Below are 18,362 nucleotides of genomic sequence, written 5' to 3'. Positions count from 1 at the left end.
AGGAGGAGGAGGAGGAGGAGGAGGAGGAGGAGGAGGAGAAGGAGAAGAAGGAGAAGAAGAAGAAGAACCAGGAGGAAAAGGAGAAGGAGGGGAAGAAGAGGAAGAAGGAGAGGAAGATGAGAAAGAAGAGGAGGAATAAGAAGAAGAAGAGGAAGAAGAAGGACCAGGATGAGAAGGAGGGGAAGAAGAGGAAGATGAAGAAGAATAAGAAGGAGGAGAAGAAGAAGAAGAAGAGGAAGAGGAGGAGAAGGAAGAGGAGAAGGAGGAGGAGGAAGAGGAGAAGGAGGAGGAGGAAGAGGAGAAGGAGGACGACAACAGCACCAGCAGCAAGAAAAAAAGGAGATGAAGATGAAGAAGAGTGAGGAGGAGGAAAAAGAGGAGGAGGAGGAGGAGTTGAGAGTGATCATGAGTTGGTGGTCCAGGGTAGGGACTCACCAAGCAAAAGAGACTACTACCCTAGGTTTGAAAGCCCGGCAGATACCTTGAGACCTGGGCCAACTGGACTCTAGTGATAGCATAGATTAACGTAAAACCCCAACCAGTGTGATGATGTAAGCTTGTGGGAAGAGAGAAGCATAGAATGACAAGCTGGCAATATTCAAAACTTAGGTGATCATCAACTTGACATAGAGGGTGCTCCTTTGTGTTTTGGCACCATAAAGAGACAAGATGCACCAGAACTGGGCAGCTAGGTGGTACAGTAGATAGAGTACTGGGCCTGGAGTCAGAAAGACCGGAGTTCAAATCTGGCCTCAGACACTTATTAGCTTTATGGCCCTGAGCAAATCACTTAACCCCTGGAGAAGGAAATGGAAAACCATTCCAGTATCTTTGCCAAGAAAACGCTATGGACAGTTGGTCTACAGGGACGAGAAGAGACAGATATGACTGAACAACAAACACACCAGAACATGTCAGCAATACCAACAAGGCTTCTATTTCAATAGCTCTGACCAGTAGAGTGAACAAATCCTAAGTACGGATGAAGTGGACTGAAGAAGACTGATAGGCATTTTTAGAGAATGTGACAAACAGTCCAAAACCCTGCAGAAATACTTTTTGAATAAGCAGACAAAGCTTCCCTGAGTAGTAGTAAATGCTGATGACAGGTCTATGCTACTGGATTTTCCACATGTAAACAAAAGTGGTTGGTTTGACTTGGAATGGAGTCTATGAACAAATATCATATCGAAAAATGGAATAAGTCCCCCACCCCCACTCTGGTGACATCCTCATGAACCCAGCCAAAAACATGGTCATCAAGAAGCTCCAAACAAAGCTAAGTCATACAGATTTGTTTGTGAAAACAGAGGGATTTGTGATGGCAGTATAAGACCAGGTCATTGCCACAGTAAATCCCTACAAAGGTTACCCATAAAAAGTCTGGACTGAGTCATGAATATACATTATGCAAGGAAAGAGTATCTGCAAATATCTAGTGTCCTGCTGACTAGAATTAGATACCAGAAACTCACTATCTTTTATAGACTGACAGACAGCAAATACCCAAATTCCAAATAAAGACTTCAAAATACCCTGGACAATTCAACTAATAAAATGTCCAGGAATCAGGCCATTAGCATAGACCACACCATTGTCCATAATCGTTCAGACATAATATCGATTCATTTAAAACAAGAAGAAGAAGAAGAACTTGAGAACATTTTAAATAAATGTAGACACTGGACACACTCTATCTCCAAGTTACATGGAATTAAAAACTCACAAAATGGAGATATATAGCTTATTGTGTGGTTGTGTCTGACTCTTCATAACCCCAGAGTTTTCTTGGCAAAGATAATGGAGTGGTCTGCTATTTCCTTCTCTAGCTCATTTTGTAGATGAGGAAACTGAGATAAACAGCATTAAGTAACTTGCTCAGTCACACAGCTAGTCTAAGGCCAAATTTGAACTCAGGTCTCCCTGACTCCAGGCCCGGTGCTCTATCCACTGAGCAACCTAGCTGCCCAGACATCTAGCAGAGGAGATCAAAACCATGTGGGAATGGGTAAAAGTGCATGTCAACCTTACCATCCTGTTTGCTATGGGAATCATTCTAAGGATGCTTTCAGTGAGCTTACAGGGCAAGAGCTTACACCTTACTACTTTTATTCAACTACAAAAAGCAGTTATTTCATCCAACAGTTTGTACAATACCGGAAATAAAGGAATAATTACAGGATGATGAATGATGTAGATCTGAATCCCATTGAAAAAGACAAAGTAAGATAATAGTAGTACTATTAATGATAGTAACAGCAGTTCCACTGACATTTACATAGCTTTTAAAAGTTTACAAAGTACTTTCTATACATGATCTCATGGGGTCCCCACACCTTACAACCCAGGGGTTATTATTACCACTTTACATATGGGGAAGCTGAGGTCTGGAGAAGGGAAATCACTTGGCCATGGTCCAATAGGAAATTTTGGAGGCCAAATTTTAATTTAGATCTTCCTGACTCCAAGCCTAGAACTCTCAGCACTATGTATACTGCCTCTATTTGCCTTGTAGCCTTTGTTTAGTGAGTGAATACCCCAGAGAGAAATTTCAGCGGCCTCTGCTGACAGCCCTCAGCCCAGAGCAGGCAAGGCCTCACCAATTCCAATAGACATCTTGGCTCTAAATTCTTGGAAACAGGGATGGAGGGAGGCATTCTTTCCCTCTTAATACCAGCACAATGTACAGGGCAAGAACAGTGGCCATTATAAGTAATGGAACCTGGCATCTCTGCTAATTCTGTTATTTTCTACAGCATCAGGCTTCATGCCACTCACCAGCAAGATGGACCAGATGAGAAATCTCTTCAGGATACTCCATGGCTTGGAGCGGTACATTAGGATAATCTTTCCAGCCTGTTAATTGGAGGAAAACAAGGGGGTGGGGGAGAGAGAAGGAGAGAAATGGGTATTAGCAGACTTCTTTTTTCCAAAACAAAGTGCTTCCTGACTGGGCTGGTTCTGAAGCTGATTTGTGAGAGGAAGCTGGAGGAGAGACTCAAGGCCTGGCAATGTGTTTCCTTAAAGGATAAGGGACTGGAGAGGGAATATCCAGGTGAGGAGACCTTCTCTACCAATGAAGATCAGCACTTCCTTTTGCAACTTATAGAGAACTGTCTTAGGCATTGCAAGATAAAGTGTTTACCTTTACACATCCACTATGTGTTAGACACTTACTAGCTGTGTGAACCTGGGCAAGTCACTTAACCCCACTTGCCTCAGTTTTCTCACCTGTAAAATGAGCTGGAGAGGAAAATCGCAAACCACTCTGATACCTTTGCCAAGAAAACCCCAAATAGAATCACAAAGGGTTGGACATGACCGAAAAATGACTAAACAACAACATGGCACTATCATCTCAGTCCCCAGAGGCACAATGCTACATCATGCCTTTGAAGTTTTAGGTGTATATGGCATTCTTGACTTTCAAGGAACTTTGGGAGTTGTTAAGAGTTCTGGTGGGTATAACAAGAGGTAGATGGGACAAATTGAGCCTAGGAGCTTCCCAAGTTCATAAACTCCTAATACTTTAGGTTTAAAGCTGGAAGGGACCTTAGAGGATGTATAATCCATCATCCTCATTTTACAATTGAGGAAAGTCAGGCCCAGAGACTTGCCCAAGGTATTTGCCCGTAGGTAGTGAGTGGCAGATAAGTGTCAGATTTGACTTCAGATCCTGTATTTGTTTCATTGTACCATGCTTGTATTTCTCATATGTGTCCTCATGGTGACTTGTAGCAGAGGTGTCCATTCTCATGGATGACATAGGTAGCAGCCTACTAATAAAATGTCTCCCTTGACCAGTCTCTCATGAAGCTTGAAATTTCTCACCCTTAGAGCCACTGGTGGTTAAAATATCACCAGAATTTTACTGTTCAAAATGGCACCCAAGAAGGGTCATGTTAGCTTCCATGATCACTTTAGCATGGATGAGTTTATCAGATTAGGGAGCTGTCACCAAGCAGAGAGCTGGACCCTAAAGGAAGAGAATAAAAGGGAGGAAGGGGGAAAGGAAAGGTCTGTATCAGGGAGGTCAGAAGGGGAAAGGCATTCCTGGATGAGGCTCTGTGAGGGATATGAGGTTTCTAGGAAGCTGGGCTTAACCAGGGACTGGGCATCTAGCTAGGAGAGGGAGAGACACTCTGGAAGGTCAATCTGGCCTACTTCACAATTCTGCCTAAGGCCAAATCTACCTGCCTGATCTGACCTCAGGGGGTGGTGCTGACTGACTGACTCACTTTGGCAGGAAGGAGAGTCAACCTTGGGACTACCCAGAGGCAAGAAGCATCAAGCCATCTCAGGTCCTGGCAATGCTGCAGAGAAGGAGCCATCCCCAGGTGCTGGGCCCAGCTCCCCAGAAGCAGAGGAGAGCTCTTGCGGCTAGCTCAGCAGCTGGGGGATAGAATAGGCCCCTCCCTACCTGGGTGGCCATCACTTAGCTTTGAGAAAAGCAATGAATGCAATGAAGATTCTGAGACTGAATCACTCCGGTTTCAAATTGCTTTACATGTTATCTCACTTGGTCCTCACAGCAACACTCTGAGGGAAATGTTCTTATTCATTCTAATCAAAGACAAGGAAACTGAGGCTGAGAGAGGTTCAGTGACTGGTGACACAGTTACTAAGTTTCCGAGGCAGGATTTTGAATTGGGTCTTCCTGTATCCAGGTGCAGCATTCTATTGCAGCAACAGTTGTTGGTATTTGGTCATTTCAGCTGCGTCTGATTTTTCATGACCCCTTTTGGGAGTTTCTTTGACAAAGATACTGGCCATCTCCTTCTCCTGCTCAATTTGCAGATGAAGAAACCAAGGCCAACAGTGTCACGTGAGTTGCCCAGGGTCACACACCTAGTAAATGTCTGAGGTCACATCTGAACTCAAGTTTTCCTGACTTTGAGCCATTTAGCAGCCCATTGCACCAATTAGCTGCCTTTAATGATAATTTGTGACCACTAAGTGATGGGAGGAAGGGAAAGGGAAGGGAACAAGCATTTATTAAGTGTTTACTATGTTCTAGGCACTGAGCTAAGCCTTTACAAATATCGTCTCATTTTATTCTCATGACAACCCTCTGAGCTAGGTGCTATTATCCCCATTTTATAGTTGAGCTAACTGAGGCAGGCAGAGGTTAACTGACTTGCCCAGGGTCACATAACTAAGTGTCTGAGGACAGATATGAACTCAGGTCTTCCTGACTCCAGGCCCAGAGCTCCATCTGAAGCATCACCTAACTGCCTGATGGAATGTAAAAATACAGCCAATTATTACTGCAATGTATAAAGCACACTGGATACAATCAGAAGATCAGAGTTTGAGGACCAAATCTACTATTTCCCAGTCTGAGCAGGTTATTTTACTTGACTGACATCTCCTCTTCTCTCCTTACCCTCTTCCTCCCAGTGTAATCAGCAGTGGCTTACCCCAGCACTGGAATTCATGTCTGGATTTATATTGAGGGTGGTGATACTTTCACAATCAACCACACTGGACTGTTGGGTTGAAAGCACTTTCTAAAACAAAATACCTCATGAATGTGAAAAATTGGGGGAGGGGCATTTCTATCTAAGAGATGGAATTTGAAGTCCTATAAAGGCACAGAAGTTGGCATTAGAAGAGAATCTTGCCTTTCTGGCACTAGTGGAGAGTTGATAGCCTGCCTGGCATCGTGGGGATTCAATCAGCCTGTCCTGAAGACTTTGTCTGACCCATCTAGGATTGAAGATTATGAGCAAGGTAAAAAGGAGGACCAGAGAAGGAATCGTGAAGATTCCATAGTCCTTTCTTTTCTCAGGAAAGGTTGTTCCTATGTAACATGGACAGGGCAGGGTTGGGGGTCTACAGTGTCCCTACACACTAACTTGCTATTGCTTCCTCAAGTAGGTTCCATATCTTCACATTGGCTCATCTTCCCCCTTCCTTCTCTTAGATCCAGCTGTTAGCAAATCACTTGAAAGCCCTTAGTGTAACAGAAATCAAACAACTGACTTAGCTTAGGATAAGAATGGTAATACCAAGCCTCAGGTACAGGGAGAACAGAACTGCAGCAAGCCCCATCCCTTCCCCAAATCAGAGTTCTCTTTTATTTCACATGGTGGAGTCTCATAGCTCTGCTCATTCTCCCAAGTTTCAAAAGCTTTTCAGTCTTCATGAACCTTCTCTTTCCAAGTATGATCAGAGGGGGAAACATCTTGGTCCCTCCCTGCAGAACAGCCACATAGGACCTGGGTGGGTGGCAGAAATTTCTGTGATTCTTGGGCACAGCTGTTGGGTGAATGCATATTCAAAACTGGTCCTCTCTGGCTCTTCTTCCCTGGTCCCGGGACTTCTGGCTGAACATTATTTTTGGCACAGAAAGGCAAAGTCTCATTCCTAGAGACATCCCTAAGGAAGGGTAGCCAGATTCCAGAAAAGTAAAGAAAAGCTCACAATGTTCAGAAATTGAGGCTGGAGGTAGCATGGCCACCTCTAGGCGTGTTCCAGCAGCATGCAGCCAATAATCTCCTTTCTTCTTCCTCTCCATCTCAGTCAGTTGACAAGCATTTACTAAGTTCATCTATGTTCCTGGCACTGTGCTACTGTATAGACTCACAAAGAAAGGCAAGCCAGTCTTTATACTCAAGGAACTCACATTCTAATAGGGAAGACAACATATAAATAACCAACTACATATAAGTGGTGTGTGTGTGGTGTGTGTGTGTGTGTGTGTGTGTGTGTGTGTGTGTGTTTGTGTGTGTGTACAGGGTAGATGGAAGGGAATCTCAAGAGGGGAAAGCACTAAGATCTGGGAGGACTGGGCAGGGACTCCTAGAAAAATCGAGTTTGAGATGACTCTTTACCACGCCCCGCCTCTCTTCTCACTTCAACTTGGTTGAATGATCTGGTACAGCACCAAAGCTATGCCAGACATACCCCAGTTAGTGACATAGAACATCAACCAGAGACGCCAGGATCAGTTCCCTACACATACACGCAACCAAATCTGAGATGGGCAGAGGGGTAAGGAGGGAGGACAATGATGTCAGAGGCCAAAAAGACGTGAGCTTCCTCAGCAAGAAAGCATGCTTCCTTCCCTTTCTTCTACCTCCAGGAAGGCCTTTAATGCTGAAGACACCCCTTCCACAGCTGAAGGAAGAAGGAATGGATGCAGGGAAGACGAGCTTCTACTTTGGCTCCTCCCAGCAGGAATCTGCCCCTACCCCAGCTGCCAAGAATGGTTCCCTGATAGTTTAAGACAAAAGAGGAAAGGAGCCTCTTGGGACACATGAAAGGATCTCTTCCCCCAAGGAGCAGAGAAAAGAGCCAAAGGTCAGTGGCAAACAATTAACACGTTTCTCAATTACACCTCGATGAAAGGCTTTCCCCCCTCTGAGCTATAAAAATAGATTAACTAATTGGCTCAAGCTTGTTCCCTCCTGGTCCACAGAGAAGGGATTTGAAAACTAAGAGGGAGAGAGAGAGCCAGAGGAGCAGGGGTAAAGATTGTCTAGAAGCAATGTCTTGGGGAGTGAGGGGGCAGGGGCAGAGAGTGGGGTAAGGATCTTGGTTCACAGGCTGTCCCTTCTCTTTCATTCCCATATACTCTGGGCGCAGCCTGCCTCTTGCATCTTTCTCCAAAAGATCCTTCTATACTCTTTTACACATTTTGGCTGTCATTCATTCAACAAATACCTACTAAGCTTCCGGCAGGTATCAGATGCCCCGGGGGATCTAGGGAAAAATAAGACCAGGTCTTTGACCTTCTTGTTGTTTGCCTTTTGTTTTCAAAGGGGATCAATGACATCATCGGGTGATGTCTTAACTCACATACTGCAGAGCTGCTCCACACATAGGCAAAGTTGGACAATGATTCACAAATTACCATGGCTTTGTTCAGATATGACTTTCAGAGTTCACAGCAATGTGATCATTGGTTGACCCAAGGGCTTCCTGACTCTAGATAGTCAGACAATCAACAAGAAGATATTCTGCTTAATTCTGGGCCTATATTGGGGTGGCTAGGTGGTGCAGTGAATAGAGCACCAGTCCTGGAGTCAGGAGGACCTGAGTTCAAATCTGACCTCAGACACTTAACACTTACTAGCAGTGTGACCTTGGGCAAGTCACTTAGCCCCAATTGCCCTTCCTTCTCCCCTCCAAAAAAAAAAAGAATTCTGGGGTTATAAAGAAATGCAAAAACATGGACCCTGTCCTGTAGGGGCTCACTTTCTAACTGGAGAAATGGGATGTAAATATCTACTCCAATCTTAGAATCCTACAGTGCTTATGTTGGAACAGAGCTTGCAGGCCATAACTCTAAACCTATCATTTTATGGATTCAGAGAAGGGAAGTGACTATGGAAGGTCATCATGATGAGTTCATCATGAAATCAGGACAAGAATACAGATACCCCAGGTTCTACATCCTTGCACTGAAAATATTTTCAGTCTCTCAAACATCTCTTAGACAATTTGCCCACCTGAGGCCATAGAATAGCAACTGTCCCCATGGTCCCAGGGTGGTGGGTGGAGTAGAAGACTGTGGCAAGAGGTCTTAGAATTGAGAGTGGCCCACATACCTGCCTCCATCCTTGAAGGGGAGAAGTTCAGCCAGCCTTCCATGCCTGCCTACTCTGAGCACACAATTGAAGGGCATTTATTAATGCCTGTGCTATGCATTGAAAATACAGAGACAAACAAAAACATCTTGCTCTCCAGGAGCCCACATTCTAACAAGATCTGAGGTTATGCCACCATTATTAGATGACATCACCGGCATATTTCCAATTCAGAGATGACCATTAGAGGTAAAGGGTTTGGGGGAGCGGATGGAGATTATTTGAGAGCTGCTAGTCTTGGTAAGGCTTGGATTATGCACAAATGAGAATGTGCAGCCACTATTGTTTTTTTTTTTTTCTTAATGGTCCAGAGAGAGATTGATGAAAGAAGTGATGCTTTCAGTTTGAATGCAGGCACATAGGAATGAAGCCTGTTAAAACATGACAAAGGCTGAAGTGGTTGGCTAATATACACAGAGGAAAACAGTCTGGCCCAAGAATCCTCACGTGGCCTGGATTTTTACTGGAATTGGCCAAATATCATTGATTGATATCACTGTTTCTTGTCCTTTTGTCCATACAAGAGACATCCTCAGGACCCATGGAAATGGACATGGTATCATTTGGTTACACCTCCGTGGAAAGTCCCCTCCAATTTCTTTTCCTCAGTCCCCTAGTTCTCTGTTGGCTGAGTTTTTGAAAGAAAGCCAACGTCAAATCCTGCTACGCTGATCAGCAGCAGCTGGAATGTGCCAGAAGAAATCGGAAAAATCTGCCTTTGTCTTAAGGGGCTTCCCATCACTGAGTGACCTCAGGCAGATCTGCTTAGCAGCTCTGTTTCTGCTCAGCAAGAAGACTCAACCTCTATGAATATACAGCTTGCTAGGAGGGGAGGAGCCTCCAAGTTCTGGGCAGAGAGTATCAGATGCAATGCTGGTTCAAACTTGCTGAGGGGAAGAACCAACCGCTTCAGCCCTCTCTTCCCCAAGCCTGGGCATGAGACGAAGGGCAGCACAAAGGGCACCCTCAGCCCCCTGATGTGGAGCAGGCTGCGTTGTGGCCCTGTCAACTAAGCAGATGAAGCGCGGGGCGGAGAGATGGGCACAAGCACTTGTTAGTCATGGACAGCCACACTAGGGAGCAGGCCAAAGACAGCTATTTTTTGTAGCAAACTCTTTTGTTTCCAGGAGTTAGAATCATCCCCAGTTGCAGCTATTCTTTTTCCTCTTTTCCCTCTGGCCTTGTTTTTTTTCTTCCAGATCCTGTTCCACGGACAGCCAAGCAAACATATCTTTTTGTGCTTCAGGAAACACCCAACTGTAGCTGCAGAGAATGGGCTTCATTCCTTTTCCACTCGCACATGATTTTTTGTAACTTGTCACACCCTTTGGGGACTTGAAGAAGAGCTTAGCCATTGTCTAGACCCCCTCAACAACGTGGCAGGAACACCAGTACATGACCTCTGCCCTCTACTGAAACCTGAAGTGTGGGATGAAATACCTCACCTACCAGGAGAGTGGAGTGAGAGGCTGGATCTGGAGCCTCTCTCCATACTTTACTCAGTCCCCGAGCAAATCACTTCATCTCTGTACCTTGGTTTCATCATCAATTTAGGAAGGTAGTTTGGAATAGTTGACCTGTATGGTTCCTTTCCATTTTAAAACTGTGATCCCATTCTGCTGGGTTTGGAATCAGAGGACCTGAGTTCAAGTCTTGTGTTATCACTTTATTCCTTGAGGTACTTAAATGACACAGTGGATTGAAGTCCTGAACTTGGTCTCAGGGAGACCTGAATTAAAATCCTGCCTCAGATACTTCTTAGCCATGTGACCCTGAGTAAGTAATTTAGCCTAAGCCTCAGTTTCCCCATCTACAAAATGGGGATAATAATAGTACTCATTTCATAGGGTTGTTGTGAGGATTAAAGGAGGTAATATATGTAAGACACCTTTCAAACCTTAAAGTGTTATAAATGTTAGTTATTACTATTATTAATTATTACCTATGTGACTGAGCAACTCATTTAACCCTTATGAAACCTGGCTTCCTCATCTCTAAAATGAAAGATTTTGATTAGATGGTCTCTAATCATATATATATGAGTTTAAAATATATAAATAAAAATATATATGGATATATATATAAATGTATGAACCTATTACCAGGTAACACAACCCATGTCCTTGGCCCTCTAGTGCATGTGTTACACACTGAGCCACTTTACCCCTCCTCAAAACTTTGTACACTCACCCCATCTAGGTCTAGTCACATGCCCCTGAATCATGAGAGAGGAAGGGGTGAGGCCCTCCATTGTCTCAGCCTCAGCTGTCTTAACCAGGAAATGTCACACCTTACACCCTCAGCCAAGATAGCTGGAATCTGTGAGTAGATTTTCAGAGCTCTAGGTGTTATGACTTGGCTAAGAGAGGAGGTCCTGGCTGGGTGATGAGAGGCAGGAGCTGCTCCAGGCAGAGAACCTTTGAATGTGTTCCAATAGACCTCTAAAAACACCACTACAGGTTTAATCACATCAAACCCAATGCCTTTGTGGTTTCATTAAACCTCCCATTCCCATCTGCCCACTCCCCAAAAGACACATCTGGTTTGTGGTCCTGTAATTCCATAGTTTTCCTCACATCTGAGTTAGAAAAGCTCATGGACACACCAGAGAGAAGATGATTGGATTTGGGAAACAGTGCAAATCTTCAGCTGAGGACTAACTGCTACTTGGCAATACTTGGTGTTCTAGTCTCCTCTTGATGACTTCCTCCATAATCCCAGACACAACTGGTCCAAACCTTTTCCTCTTTCTTCAAGCCCTCCAATCCGCTCTCAGCCCCCAACAAATGAGTTAGCCTCCTACTTTCCTAAGATCATTGAATCTTGGGTTTGGGCCTGGAAGGAATCTTAGAGGTCATCTAATGCTATCCCCCACTTTACAGATGAGGAAACTGAGGTCCAGGGTGGGGAAGTGGGGGAGCACTAGTCTACATCTCATTTGTTCCTCATTAGAACCTGTGAGACAGGTACTATTATTATCCCCATTTTGCAGATGAAGAAATTGAGACTCATGGTGATTATGTGACTTGCTCAGAGTCACACAGCTAATATTAGAGGAAGAACCTGAGTCCAGGTCTTCCTGACTCTGGGCCCATGGCTTTCTCTGGGACCTCCATATTTTATTGTTTTCTTTCTGACAACTTCAGAATCTTCTTCTTTTCCAATTGCTTCCCTTTAGTCAACAACCATGCTGAGACTCCCTATCTTAAGAAACTTTCCCTAGAGCTTGTTGCCCCTTTGAACTACCAACAAGTTTCTCTCCATCAGATCTATAACTAGGAATTCTTGCACTCACACTATCTAACAAAAAGCCCATGCTTGGCTGACCAAGGTAGGAGAGATGAGTGAGATGTCCTAGGATACTATCCACTGTTCATGGGAGAGGGATCCAGGGTAGGGACAGACTCAGTTCAGCTTATAGTCTGCTCACTTTCTATGTCAATGAATTATACTTGCAAATTTAGACTAGACTACATTCAATAACCTGGGGCACAGGGGAAATCACTGCCCCCTGCCCCCTTAGAGATGGCCCTGCTTTCTGTGTCTTCACTGACAAAGTCCTCCAAAAAAGCATCTTACATTGGCTTCACTTACTTAATATTCACTCACTCTTTATCCCTTGCAAACTGGCTTCTCTCCTCACTATTCTAACACTGTTCTATCACAATGATGATGGCTTTGGTGGTTCAGTGGACAGAATGCTGTGCCTGGAGTCAGGAAGACCTGAGTTCAAATCCAGCCCCAGATACTTACTGGCTATGTGACCCTGGGTGAGTCATTTAACCCTGTTGGCCTCAGTTTTCTCATTTGTAAAATAAGCTAGAGAAGGAAATGGTTAACCAAGAAAACTCCAAATAGGGTAATGAAGAGCCAGATATGACTCTTTCTGGTCCTCAGCTACTCTGAATTCCTTGCTTCCCTTGATATTGTCGACCTTTCCTCCCAAGTGGAAATCACTTCCTCCCCTGGCTTCTGTGAGACTGAATTTCTGGATGAACAAATTGTATGTGTAACTCCTTTATCACAAATACTTAGATAAGAAAAGACATTTAAATCAAAAGATCTGATCTGAATCAAGATGATCTATTGACGACTTTAAATTCCCATATTTTCCCTGCCCGTCATGATGCCTTCTTGAGGTCTGGGAAATATAGTAACAATAATAACTGACATTTATGTAACTCATTCCACACAACAAAAAGCACATCCATGGTTGAACAAGGCAGGGGATAGTCATGCAATACCCTAGGATACTATTTGCAAAGAGCTTTACATGTGGTCTCATTGTAGTACACAATGAACCCTGTGAAGTTTGTGTGTATAACAATTTTATAGTTGAGGAAACACAGACATTTAGGAGTCTAGTAACTTGCCCAAAGATCATCCACAAATATAGTGTCAGGATCTGAACCCAACTCTTCCTTAGTCATAGTGCATTTAACAACATTGTAGGGGTGGCTAGGTGGCTCAGTGAATTGCAAATTTAGCCTAGACTACATTCAGTAACCTGGGGCACAGGGGAAATCACTGCCCCCTGCCCCCTTAAAGATGGCCCTGCTTTCTGTGCCTTCACTGACAAAGTCCTCCAAAAATGCATTTTACGTTGGCTGACATTACATAATCTTACATTACACTGACCCCGGAATCAGGAGGACCTGAGTTCAAATCCGGCTTCAGACACTTAACATTTACTAGCCATGTGACCTTGGGCAAATCACTTAACCCCAATTGCCTTGCATTCTCCCCTCCAAAAAACAAACAAACAAACAAAAACCCAACAACACCGTAAAGGAAAAGAATTTTAGAGACTTAAGAACTCTGGTCAACACAGTGATCAGCCATCATTCCAGTGGACCAGGGATGAAGTACACTACCTACCTCCTGATGGTGGGATGATAGATTAAATATACAGAATGAGACACAGTTTTGAATGTGGCCAATATGAGAATTTGTTTTGTTTGATTATGAACACTTGATACAGGTTTTGTTTCTTTTTTTTTATTTTTCAGGGGGCACAGAGGGATAGAAACAAAACAAATTCAAGTTAATTGATTTGTATTTGTTTTTGCTTTTTGAAGGGCAATTGGGGTTGTTACTTGCCCAAGGTCACATGGCTAGTTTTTGTGTTAAGTGTCTGAGGCCAGATTTGAACTCAGGTCCTCCTGACTCTAGGGCCTGTGCTCTATTCACTGCACCACCTAGACACCCCAATTCTAGTTAATTGCAAAAAAAAAAAAAATTAGTGTCCAGACACAAGCCATTTTCAAAGGAAAATTCAGGCTATTGATAACCATGTGAAAAAATATTACACATTACCAATAGAGAAATGAAAATTAAATCAAATGTGATGTTCTACCTCATTCCCATCAGATTAGTAAAGATGACAAATGAAGACAAAAGTTGGAAGGGCTATGGGAAAAACAGGCACATTCTTGAATTGTTGATGGAGCTATAGATGGGTATAGCCATTCTGGAAAGCAACTGGAAATATGCCTCAGAAGTCAATAAACTGTGCATACCCTTGGACCCAGCAATGAGACTACTAGGACCATATCCCAAAAGCATCAAAGAAAGAGGAAAATGATCCATTTGTAGTAGCTTTTTGTAATGGCCAAGAACTAAGAATTAAAGAGTGCCCATCGATTGGGAAAGGATGGACAAATTATGGTATATGGATATAACAGATATTATCGTGCCATCAGAATGATTAAAAGGGCAGTTTCAGAGAAACCTTGATAGTCTGATAAGAACTGATGCAGAGTGATGTGAGCAGAACCAGGAGAACAATTTATACAATAACAGCAACACTGTAAAGAAAAACAACTTTGAAAACTTAAGAACTTTGGTCATAGTAATGCCTAACCAAGAATCTAGAGAATTGATCACGAAACCTGGTGTCTACCTCCTGATCGAGAGGTGATGAACTCAAGTTATGTAATGAGATGTGCGCATTTGAACAAGACCAATGGGGGAATTTGTTTTGCTTGACTATGTATATATCTTACAAGGGTTTTGTACTTTTTTTATTTCCAGTGGGAGTGGGGAGATGAGAGGATGGAGGATGCTAGGGACAGGGTTTCGCCTACAAGAAATTGAGGAAAAACTATAAGAAATCACAGATGAGCAGGGAAACTTTGAGAATTACGTATTCAGTTTGTCATACTTTAAAAATATGATTATAAGAATTCCTCACAATTTTATAATATATAATACTATCAATAAGTATTTATCATAATTTAAAAAGAAAGCAAGCTATAAATAATAGAAATTTGCAGATTTATGTACAATCTTTTCCTTTTCCACAATGTTTATGGACATTGATTATTATTTGGTGTTTAAGTTCAGAATTTTTTAAAAATGGAGAAAAAGAAAATTTCCAAGTCTACCAGTTTCATATTTCCTTTGCCCTCCAGTGCTCTTAGGGAATTCCCTTTTCCTAATCAGAAGTATGGACAGCTGGGTGGTACAGAAGATTGTACACCAAGCTTGAAGTCAGGAAGACCTGGGCTCAAATCACGCCTCAGATATTTACTAATTGTGTGACCCTGGGCAAGTCATTTAACCCTATTTGTCTCAGTTTCCTCATCCATAAAAGGAGCTGGAAGAAAATGGCAAACCACTCCAATATCTTTGCCAAGGAAATGCCAAATGGGGTCACATAGAGTTGGACACAACTGAAACAACAAAGTAATCAGAAGCAGGCATCACAACGGAAAGAGCAAAAGCTTAAGCATGGGGAACCCTGAATTCTGACCTCAGCTCTGACCACCAACTCACTGTGACAGTTTGGTCAAGTCACAGGATTTCCTATCAGCGTGAATATAGTGGGACACATCTATAGGACCAGACCTGTGATCTTCACCAAGATAGAGAAACCCTTGGGTAGAGAACGTACCTCTGCCAATGCAGGTCAGAACCTTCCCTGCAACTTAGAGTCTCCAAGAGTCTTGGCATGGAGGTGGAGTGGAGTGGAGTGTTAAGTCACAGGCCCAGAGTCACACAGCCTGTATGTGGCAGAGGGAGAACTTGTAGACACACAGGTTGTCCTCTTTCCAAGGCCAGCTCTACCCAATATGCTGTTACTCAGTCATTTTTTGGTAGAGTGTGATTCTTCCTGACCCTATTTGGGATTTTTTGGCAAAAAAACTGGAGTGGTTTGCCATTTCCTTCTCCAGCTCATTTTGCAGGTGAGGAAACTGAGGCAAACAGGGTTAAGTGATTTTCCCAGGATCACACAGCTATTAAGTATCTGAGGTTGGATTAGAAATTGGGTCTTTCTGACTCCAGGCCCAGTACTCTACACACTGTACCACCTAGCTGCCCCTAAAATCCCCATTTTACAGTTAAGGAAATCAAGACTTACAAACAAGAAGTGACATCCAACTAAGGTCACACAACTTTGCATTGGACTTTAGCTTTTCTGCTTCCAAGTCCAATCCTGCTATACTACACTGCTTTCTACTGCAATTGGTGGCCTGGGGTTAATGGTACCTGTCCTACGTGTCTCCATGTTATGAGAATAAAATGTAGAGAAAGGTGCTAAATTTGTAGAATTTTCTAAATATACTGCTCAGGAGCAGACTTTCAGACTGCCCAAATACCACCCAAAATGACTTGTCCTAAGTCTTTGAGAAGGATGCCCTTCTGTTCTTAGCCCAGTTAACAGGCTTCTAAGTAAACAACCTTTCCAGATGCCCAAGTAATAAAGTAGCCTTCCCTATGGAGATGCACTGACTAGCTGTGTGACTTCAGGCTAGTGACATAGTCTCTCTGAGCCTTAACTAGTGGATCTGGGAGGACCCTCCATGCTCTAACAAATGTGATTCTGTGGTGCAGTGATATAGTATAGCATTATCGTTGACATTCCCACTTAAGCCTCTCTCCCCTCTCATCTGGGTTCTGTATATTCCTAGGTCATCAGAAATTGGGACCATCCCCCTGCCACATGCAGCCCTTGGCATTGGAGCTCTCTGCCCTTGGGTGCTCAACCAAGAACTCTCATGGAATTAGGGAGCAATCTCAGAGATGAAAAATGCTTTCAGCCATTCTGGATGGGGGTAACTGAGTTAAGGAAGGCCCATGCCAGACTCCTTATCTGCTGCCGTTCTTCTGCAAAGGGCATTTAGTCCCTAATGTCATTTGTAGCTGATGAGAATTTAAAATGAGCCATCTCTGAGGTTCCTGGGAGTGGAGAAGGTTATCATCATTGCTCCCCCATGCCCTCTTGGCTTTATCACTATTTAGCCATGCCTTGGGTTTGGGTTTGGTTGCTTTTCTGCTGGAAGGTGGAAAAGGTTGACAAACCAAGAAAGATCCTTTGCAAACAGGCAGAGGCAGGGCACGGCCTCAGATAGTGGTGCTTCTAATGGCCTGGGAGCAAAATAAAGTTCCAATTATAGAGCTAGAGCTGGAAGGTACATAGAGGCCATTAAGTCCAGACCCACATTTTACAGATGAGGAAACTGAGGACCAGAGAAGTTAAGCAGTTCCTCCAGGCTCACACAGTAAGACTCAGAGACAGTATTGGAACCCAAGTCATCCCTGATTCCAATTCCGGAGCTCTACCTACTGCCCCATACTGCCTTAATGAATAGGATTCAAAGGTCCAATACTACTATGCTCCTGTAGGGGTTTATATAAGGATGCCAAGTTAATTGCTAAGCTCCCAAGCATGACACAATTGCCCTCTGGAAATACTCCAATGAGCCCAAGGCCTACCTCTGACAAGATCATCAAAGGAGATCATGATAGCTCCTCTCCAGTCTGTTAAATACTGAAAGTATTCACTATTAATTAAATTAATTGAAATAAATTTAATCAAATAAATTAACCAAAATAAATTTTATCAAATGAATTAATCATATAAATTAAATCCTAAAAGTATTGAATATACATAGTAGGCACTTAATAAATGGCTTGTTGATTTGACCTGACTGGGAGAGTGAAAGGCCTTGAGATAATTAAGAGGATAATTGCTTCAGATGCTTATGAGCTGTGTGACCTTGGATGACTCACTTAACTTCTCTCAGCCTCAGTTTCCTCATCTGTAAAATGAGGATCACAATAGCACTTACCTCCCAGGGCTGTTGTTGAGAGGGTCACATGATACAATACTTGTAAAGTACTTTGCAATCCTTAAGCCCTATAAAATGTTACTTAGATCGATGATGATGATGATGATGATGATGATGGATAACCTCTAATTCTTGGGGCAGCCAGGTGGTGCAGTGGATAGAGCACCAAGCCTGACGTCAGGAAGACTTGAGTTCAAATCCAGTCTGACACTTACTAGCTGTGTGACCCTGGGCAAGTCACTTAACCCTGCTTGCCTCAATTTCCTCATCTATAAAATGAGCTGGAGAAGAAAATGGCAAACAACTCTAGTACCTGTGCTAAGAAAACCTCAAATGGGATCACAAAGAATCAGATACAGCTGAACGTCAAAATAGATAAGCCACTGGCTATGCTCCGCTGGCATTTGTGCAAGGTCAAGAGGAAGGAGGAGGGCCCTCAGAATGTTGGATGGGTCACCTCAAGGAGAAATCAAATTCTCTCAAGGCATGCAAACATAGATGCACTGAAATGTGCAGAGGAGGGAATCCTCTCTTTGATAAGATTACAGATCCTTTTGAGTATTTAGGTTTAATGAGGGCTCCTTGGAATGGTTAGGGGTAATTTTAGTATTTAATATAGTTTGGGACAATTCTAATTGCTAAAAATTGTCTTTTTTAATCAAGTCATAATCTACCTTCTTGTAACTTCTGTTGA

General features: G+C 43.2%; 1 protein-coding gene across 1 annotated transcript in view; it reads right to left on the bottom strand.

The window, feature by feature from the left end:
* Nucleotides 1–18,362, bottom strand: part of LOC138146447 (heparan-alpha-glucosaminide N-acetyltransferase-like) — a 283,193-nt gene that overhangs the window by 52,016 nt on the left and 212,815 nt on the right. Inside the window, exon 12 of the mRNA XM_069068364.1 lies at nt 2,779–2,856. Coding sequence (XP_068924465.1) covers nt 2,779–2,856 — 78 coding nt within the window. The remainder of the gene's footprint in view (nt 1–2,778; nt 2,857–18,362) is intronic.

The sequence above is a fragment of the Petaurus breviceps genome, unplaced genomic scaffold (assembly GCF_028583685.1).
Source record: "Petaurus breviceps papuanus isolate PSGF00001 unplaced genomic scaffold, PetGlider_PUasm1.0 90762, whole genome shotgun sequence".
Classification (NCBI taxonomy): Eukaryota; Metazoa; Chordata; class Mammalia; order Diprotodontia; family Petauridae; genus Petaurus; species Petaurus breviceps.
The sequence above is the reverse complement of the archived record's forward strand: the minus strand, read 5'-3'. Positions and strand labels throughout refer to the sequence as shown.